The 8,870-nt window shown below is 45.0% G+C and overlaps 1 protein-coding gene across 1 annotated transcript in view; it reads right to left on the minus strand.

Moving 5' to 3' along the window:
* ppp2r5b (protein phosphatase 2, regulatory subunit B', beta) overlaps nt 1-4,460 on the minus strand; it is a gene marked incomplete at both ends in the record, with an annotated part of 60,256 nt that extends 55,796 nt beyond the window's left edge. Inside the window, one exon of the mRNA XM_083640538.1 lies at nt 4,268-4,460. Within this exon, the coding sequence (XP_083496664.1) occupies nt 4,268-4,460 (193 nt within the window). The remainder of the gene's footprint in view (nt 1-4,267) is intronic.
* Between the last annotated feature and the right edge of the window lie 4,410 nt (nt 4,461-8,870).

The following is an 8,870-nucleotide window of genomic DNA, read 5'->3' on the forward strand; positions in this document are numbered from 1 at the left end:
CATTTCCGGAACAATGAGACTCCTCCCGCTGTCTCCAGGCTGTCCATATATAGGGCTTCTCCGACTCCGAGTAAGCGAGCCTCCACCGCTGTTTTAGTTACTGCATAAGGTTAACGTTATTGCTTCATCCGTAGGCCGGAACAAAAATCACAACCAGTTTCACACGGACGTGAGACAGGACGGACGACGTGCGGCCGGTCGCCGCACAGGCATTTAGAAAAACAATAAAGAAATCGCCCATCTCCTCGCCGATGGTCTCATTTGCTGAGGTAGGTAAGATGTGTGGCACCTGTATTCAATTTAGACTGTTTCATAACCAGTTAAAAGTTCCTCGTAGCTACTTTAAGGCTGCTTACATGTACTATCGCTGTCTATGCCAAGTCTTTGCCTGCATCTTTTCCATTGTCATGTAAGGGTGTCTCTGTGTCCATTGTGCTTTTTATTCAGCCTGAAACTGCAAACAGGACTTACAGTAAAGTCAAGACACGGAGGAATGCTCAGAGCTTAAAATCAAAGAGATGTCCATCTGTCCACAGGAAGGCTCGTCCAAATTAACAATTGGAATATAACTCCCCAGAGGGTAAAATACACACAAGTCTGGCTACACTTGGCCTACATAGCTGCCCGTGACAGAATTCCCCACGCCAGCCAGCGTCTCCCCTGCACTAGTGCTGCAGGATCTTACTAGAAGTTCCTCCTGGGGATCCAGAAAGAGTGCCGCAGCAGTGCAGCAAGCATGCAAGAAGTGGCACTACTCCCATCCGCGGTGGCTACGGGCGGCACGCCCGCGCAGGAAGTAAGCGGACTTCCTATTGAAGGGCCTGTAACGACGCCAACGAAAAGCCTCCATCACCAAGACGTCGAAGCCAGGTCGACGAAGCGAGGTGAAAAAAGATCAGACCAGATACAGCACACACACACCCACGCACACCTAGTACAATATCTAACAGCCCAAAGGTCCTCCTCATAGAGGGTTAATGGAACAGATTGCAGGCTACATGAAAGGGGGAGTAACCTTATAAAGAGGGGTCAGACGCATATATGGGGACTTAAGATGTGTGTGCCCTTGTCTTGCACACATGGGTGAGAGAGAGAGAGAGAGAGAGAGAGAGAGAGCGAGGAGCAGAGAAGGTGAAAAACAGATAGAGCGATGTTCATGGGAAAGTAAGTGCAGAAAAGGGAGAGATAAAGTACAGGCATAGGTCTTGTTGACTGTGTGAATTGTCTGCGCCCAAACTGAGAAAGGAAGGTACAAAAATATTGATTTGAACATCTTTGACTCGTATACCTCGCTGCCGAAACACAAACTCTGGCCTACGACGTTCTTTGGAATCTCTAAAAGCTTTTTTGCGGGAGTTGAAACAGCTCATCTTTCTTGGCCATGATGACACATAGGCAGAGATGGGTAACCGTGTTCATTATAGTCAAATAGGAACTGCAAATCATTCTTTAGCGTTTGTTTTAACCCGCTTGGAGAGTCAGATGCATGCAAACCCAGATAGCATCGGCTACGTTAATCGCAGGCAAATAATTACAAGATTTTCCTCTGATTGTCTCCACTCCACTTCCTAATTGTTTTCTTTTCTTACATGTAAGTGCCAAACCCCTGCAGCTGGTACCTAAGTCAAGACGACAAAAATAAACCATTTTCAAACACAGTTGGACCCAGATCTGGGTCTGGGTCGCTCTGTGTTGAGGAGATGCAGACAACACACCGTGTCTGAAGCGACAGTGAATGGGCTCCATCTTTCTGCTGCCTCACGCCTTCACTCTCAGTGGATATGGAACAAGCTCACACAGATCAAGCTGGCCTCGGCGTAGTCACAGTAGCTTTGGGATTACAGCCATGGCAACAAGCTATTTGGAAAAAGTACAACTACCACCGGCCAAGCCAGTCTGAATGTCAGGAGGACCCCATCATACACACGTCGTCCAATTTGTACACTTCTTATTTGATCTACTATTTATTGCACGGGCATGGGTTTGTCGAATACTCAATTCTGATTGGTCAATCACTGCATTCTGCGGTCTGTTATTTCTGTATAACTTACAGCTTATTTGCGTTACCCTGTGTGGCAAAAGAAAAGTTAGATAGCAAAGGTCTGTTAAAATGGCAAGGTAGGTACTGTAGCTAAGGCCTCCAAACACCTGTCTTCTCTTGGATAATACATACTATTGCACTCTTCGTTAGCAACATCTCAGACGAATCCAGGTATGTTGTTGTTTCTACCCGGCTGGTGTGTTAGCAGTATGTCCAAGCTAACGCTGGTTAGCACATGTGACGTTAGCTTTAATTGTTTCCAAGTGTGTCAACTGCAAAGCCCCGGCAAGAAGGAAACGTAGAGATTAACAAGGACAACAATGTTGTCAACATCAATTATCCCCAAAGAAGTCCCATTCACCTTGTCTCACTTCACCATCAATGGAAATGTTCCGTTAAACGTGAATTATAACCCTAAATAGGCTAATCTTAAGAAGGCTTTATGTTGCTATAATGACATAATGTTAGTTACGTTCGTTAGTGCCAACCTAATTTTATCAGAAGCAATCAAATCAGTTTTAAATCTATAAAATAATTGTTTAATTAAAAATCGCAGCGGGCGAGCCTAGGAATCGAGCGCGCGAGATGCCTAGTATGATAAATTCTTCTTATTTGCAATAGTGACATGGCAAGAGGTACGTAAACGGCCTCTTGATTGGGAATTAGAGGCAATGGAGCAAGCAACAACAACAACAACAACAACAGGGAGACAAGATAAGCAGCCTGGCACTTATTTGTTGGTATTCTGTGTGTTTCCAGGCATGCGTGTGCATGTGTGCATGTGTGCATGTGTGTGTGTGTTCCCAGGCATGCGTGTGCATGTGTGTGTGTGTGTGTTCCCAGGCATGCTGTGCATGTGTGTGTGTGTGTGTTCCCAGGCATGCGTGTGCATGTGTGTGTGCAACGCCGTGCTCTGCAAACAGAATTTGAACTTGAACCTTTGGACAGGCCTATTCTGCTATGCTATTGTACAAGCACACTCAGGCTAGCATGCCAATTAGCCACTCTGTGTGTGTGCGCGTGTGTGTGTGTGTGTGTGTGTGTGTGTGTGTGTGTGTGTGTGTGTGTGTGTGTGTGTGTGCGCGCGCGCCTAGGAGGCCTGGTTTCTTCAGAAGCAGAACAAATATCTTTCAACCACTGAATTTCAATGGGGCTTTGTAGGCTTTTGTGAATCACCGTGTTACAGCTATTGCAGGGAACAGTATCTTCAGTGGATTCATACGCCTGGAGGTGCTGGGGAGGTAAACTGCCATCAGCCCTCTATTTTTCCATCTCCCATCATCTCCCCTGAAAGCCCTCCTCCTCCTCCTCAGGTTACACTGACTACAGGGAGCACCCATAGGCCCTCATTCTACACCCATTGACTCACAATGCAACTAAGTGATCTTTAGCTGCTTGATGACAAAGCCAAGCAAACGTCTAAATATTGGAGAAGGTACGGCATATTGCATCAGCAGGCCTCTCTCAGTCCAAAAATAGACAACTACTTCCTGTCAGTTAAATCAAACAAAAGCATCACTATCAGGTATGTCAATCTGAAAATATTTTTGCATTGATTGGCCTATACAAAGGACAATATGTATAGGCTATAAATAGACAGTAGATACCTAGTATCAATAGAAAATACAATACACTAGACCTCCATCCAAGCAGTATTGGGGAATTGATTCTCCTAACAAGGAGATGGCCTTCACTTCCATTCTGGAAATGTTTAAATAGTGAAGATACATATCTAGCATATGGCTAATCAATAATGCTGAACATGCAATATATTGGATAGGATAGGATACACCCTAATGAAAAACGCTTATGTTGCTATAGTGACCTACAGTGTGTCTGTGGAGTTACTGTGCATCTCCTATGGCAGTGGTTCTCAAAGTGGGCTCTGGGGACCCCCCCCCCCCCCCTCAGTGCTCCTTGAGGGGGTTCCAGAGGGTCCCCAGCAAAAAAGGGGGATAACTTATTTTCACTATAATACCATACATACTGTAACAGAATAACAGACTGTATGACTTTCTGTAATAAAACATCTAAAAGCAGAAATCTTATCAGATGAGGGACCCTGGGCCAAAATCTTAGCAAATGGGGGTCCGTGGTCTAATTTGTGTCAGTTTTAAGGGTCCTTGACGTGAAAAAGTTTGAGAACCACTGTCCTATATCAGTATCACTATAATTTTCCTATAGTGACATGGATGATGACTTAACAGACGGCCGTGGAGGGCTCACCTTTGAGCAGGGGCAGTGGGGTGAGCTCCACCTGGGAGCTCTGGTAGCGGAACTGGGAGGAGCTGTGGGACCTCCTCTGCCGCGCTCTGCGCATCGACCGGCGGGGGAAGCCATCCACCTTCTCCGCCGACGGCACTGAGAAGCCGGTGGTCGGCGAGGACGGGCTGGACGGAGGCAGCTTGGTCGTCTCCATGGTGGAGCAGTGATGCGGTGTATTGCGTGTGTGTGTTTGAGGTGTATGAGAGGATGGATGGAGAGAATGAGGTGGAGGGATGGGTGGGTGACCTGTTTTGAAATCACCGATGTAGGGCTGGGCGATATGGACCAAAAATCATATCTCTGTATTTTGAGGCTAAATGGCGATATACGATATATATGTGTATTTTCGAGGAAGTGGACTAAATGTTTGAGTTCTCTAAGTCAAAGCCACATGTGCGATGTCACAAACAAGACTGTGATCGTCAAAATAAAATGCAAAGACAGGGTTTCCTTCCCTGACTATTGGTGCTTTCACAAAATATTTACAGTTCAGAGTTCAGAAAATTACATCGCCTTACTGTAATGCAGCCTGAAAACCAGGAAAAGACAACACTTGTGCCATATCACGATATTACGATGTCCAAAATCGAAGACGATATCTATAGTCTCATATCACGATATCCATATAATATCAACATATTGCCCAGCCCTAGGTGGAGGATACAGGGAGGAGAGATACAGGAGGAGATGAGGGGAGGGGGAGAGGTGCAGAGACGGAGGGGAGGTTAGAGGAGGAGGAAGAGAGGTGAGGAGAGATTTGGAGGGAGGTATTTGCTGCCTGTCCTGCTCCGTGTTGTCTGTATCAGGGCTGGGTGTGAGATGGCAGCGGCAGCATCCTGTTCTCCCGTCGTCTCACGCACAGATGAAAACCCGCATGGGTACCATCCCCATAGAGGAAGGAGGCTGGAGGCTGCCAGATGATGCTCAGACAGGCAGGCGCGTCTGTCCACACACACACGCCTCTCTGCTGCTGTATTGGCGTCACACACCGACTAAGTCATCGGCCTAAATTTGGACATTTATTTATATATTTTACCACCGATGTATCGATCCCGTCCTTACGTAAAGAAGACAAAATTAAGCACCGATTCAAGCACCGATTCCGTTTGCTCCCCCAAATTAAATAAAAAAACACAATTGGACTCCAGCAGTTTATAGCTTATAGGCGGCTTTCTTCCTCCTCATCGATCAGGCTCGTCATCAATAAATCAGTGATCGGTCCTGGCGGTGGATGACTGTGATGATATCATAAAATCATCAATCTGGGCCCACCGCGGCTGCCGCATCACTGTTGTCCTTCTCGCTTCTCGTTTTAACGGATCCTGTCTTGACCGTTAAAACGACCCCTCGTACGTTTGTTTATTTTGACCGTTAGTCGCTTCTCTTCGGGGTAGATTTGCTCCCCCTCCCTCCGCCAGCTTGCTGCCGTCCTCGTACCGTATCAGGGCGGGGAAACGGTCCCTCACCGCGCCGACACGTGCAGCTCCTCCGCCAGGGGCCGATGCAACACCGAGATCCCGCTCCTGTCCGCTGAGCTCTGCCTCCTCCTCGGTTAAAAAAAAAGAAAAAAAAATCCTGACAGAGAGACGGGGGTGCAGCCGCTCCCCGCTGCAGTGGCAGGGCGTGCAGGACTACAGGTCCGTGTTATACAATAGCACCTGGTCTATGTCATGGATGTATTGGTCTGTATGTGTTTGTCTGACGCGATCATGTCCCCCCTTCAGTTCCCGTTATCCGGTCGTCCTACAGCGCCTCAGCCAGCAGCGTCATGCTACATGCAGTTAGCCAGAATCACACCGGAAGTAACGCGCACTGGCCTCCAAAATATAAGTGCAGGTTTATTTGTTTATTTGTTTATTTGTTTATTAAAAGGATCCCCATTAGCTGATGGCATGACAATCAGTTAGTCTTCTTGGGGGCCACACTTGTCATAGTGTACATAAATTACTTGATAAACATTAAATTACATAAATCTTTATTAGGCTAATATAAAAATACATTCATGAAATTACGTGATATAAACATTTAATTATAATAGGCTACATACATTTTTAGTAGGCTATTTAGTAGGCTATATAAAAATTGATATATGAGGCTGAGAATTGAAAGAGTGGGAATCAAGTAATGTAGAAGACACAAGTCGTCTGCATGCCAAGAGAGCCCCAGGGATGATGTATTAAACTCATAAAAATGGTCCTCATGTGTGAAGATTATCCTGCTGAACACTGGTTCGCGTTTGATTAAGCTTGCGTTGCCCAGAGATCATATTTGAAGCATCGCGCCAAAAAAAACATTCAAAAATCCCATAGGCGAAAACAGTGAAGAACCCAGAAATGTTAGCATCAATGTTTTCCGGACTCATTCCTGGGGCTCTCTATAGTCCTCTGCATATTGTTGGTTGGTTGTGCTACGGCTACGTGCTTGTGGCAAAAACAAAAGTTAAAGCTGCTAGGCTTATTGGCCTAAAGGACATAGTGGACCTGAAACACAGATGAGCCCCCCCCCCCCCCCACCCCCCCGTGTTGGGTATTCTTCCCACACAGGAAGTGACAACTAACAAATCAAAACTTAAAGGGACGCTCCACCGAAAAACAATGCTTTTTCATTTTGCTTATATTACACATTACACATATTGAAAAAATGTAGGCTAAATGTGTACAGTTTTGCAGGCATTCATTTCGTTTGGAAGCTATTGAGAGTTTATCTGTATTAAGTTGTGGACCAGTGATGTCAATCATGCACAAATAACATCACTGGTCCAAACTTAAACTCTCAATAACTGTCAAACTCAATGCTTGGATTTTATTTTGAAAGTCTGACCGGATGCGCTCTTGTCTGATTTTGAGTACCTTGACACTGGTGCCTCAGCCTAAGGTGGTGCAAGGAGAGAGAGAGAGGAATCAGGCTCCTCACTGCGGATGACGCTATAGGAGAGATTTATTTATTTATTTGTCTTTATTTATGTGGCCTGGCTTTTGCCTTTTAAACCCCTGTCATTTTAAACAGATCAGTCGTCGCGCGCCCTGCCCATCTCTGCTCTCTCACTCCATTATACTTCCCCAAACGACTGACTGGGTTTTTCATCCCCTTATCAAATCCCATTATATTCGCTTCTCCATCAGTGTTTCTCTAGCTTCTCCTCCCTCTAGACCCCCCTGCCCTCCCTCTCCCCCTTTTTACTCACTTCCTACTTGACGCGCGCGCGTGTGTGTGTGTGTGTGTGTGTGTGTGTGTGTGTGTGTGTGTGTGTGTGTGTGTGTGTGTGCGTGCGCGTGCGTGCGTGCGTGCGTGCGTGCGTGCGTGTGTGTGTGTGTGTGTGTGTGTGTGTGTGTGATAATTGGCCCATGGGATTTGGAGATCAAGCCCCATCCATTGTTCTTCTATTTCACTAATCCACTTGTTCTCTCTCGATCATTCTCTTATTGTATCTATCGTAAACAGACCCCGGGTTTATGATATAGGGGCTCGAGTAATGCGCATGCGCCTCTTCCTCATATTCAATCCCTCTCCTAAGTGTTGCAGGTGAGCTCAGCTGGTAGTCTTCTAAAGAAAGAATTAAAAACGTGCGGACCGGTCTGCTGCCTACAGCTTCAGTCTGTTAATAATAGGCTCTATTGTCTACACTCTACAGTCTAGTCTGTTAACAACACTGTACTCTATCAAAATAGTCTAATTGTAGTCTATTCTAATAATAGTGGTCTATAATCTATGAAAAAATAATGTACAATAGGCCTAATAGTCAGCAGGCCTATATAGGCTAATCTATATTATACTCTGTAGGTTTTTTTCCAATATTTTATTTTCAGTTTTTATAGAATAATACACAAACAAGAAAAACAAACTCAGACAGAGGAAAGAAAAGAAAAACAAAACAAACAAAAATTGGCATACATATACTACATCATAAAAATTCAACATTACAACATGGTGCTACCAGCCGCATAAGGTGCTTGTGTTTGTAAAAGATATTGCGCGTGGGATCCCACGCAAGGGGTCCATGAAAGAGCAGACGGGCGAGCCATCCGTCACCTCTAACCTCAGTCACTTGTCATTCTTAACCTCATCAAAGTAGGCCAAAAACAGGTCCCAGATAGTGGTTGAGAACCTTCTTCTTGCGAGTTGGTTCTCGGGGACCTGAGTCTATACTCTGTAGTTTATTAACAATCTATATTTAGCAATACTCTATAATCTATTGACAATGGTTTATAGCCTATAGTATACAGTAAATCTTTCAATACCCTGTATTGTATTGAAAATTGTATATAACTGTAGCTGTAGTCTATATACCGGTAGTCTAAAATAGTCTAATATAATCTATTCCCAAGACTATTGCCAATAGTCTCTCTAGCCTATATAGTATAGTGGTTCTCAACCTTTTTACACCAAGTACCCCCTCAGAAATTACCACCATATGGAAGTATGAGGGAGGGACCCCCACGTACCACCAGCAGTGTTGGGGGTAAATCATTACAAAAGTAACATATTACATGTAATATATTACTTTTAGCAGTAACTCATAACTTATTACTTATAGGATTTCAGTAATTTTGTACCAGTTACTTTG

This window comes from Poromitra crassiceps, assembly GCF_964638095.1.
Source record: "Poromitra crassiceps genome assembly, chromosome: 7".
Classification (NCBI taxonomy): Eukaryota; Metazoa; Chordata; class Actinopteri; order Beryciformes; family Melamphaidae; genus Poromitra; species Poromitra crassiceps.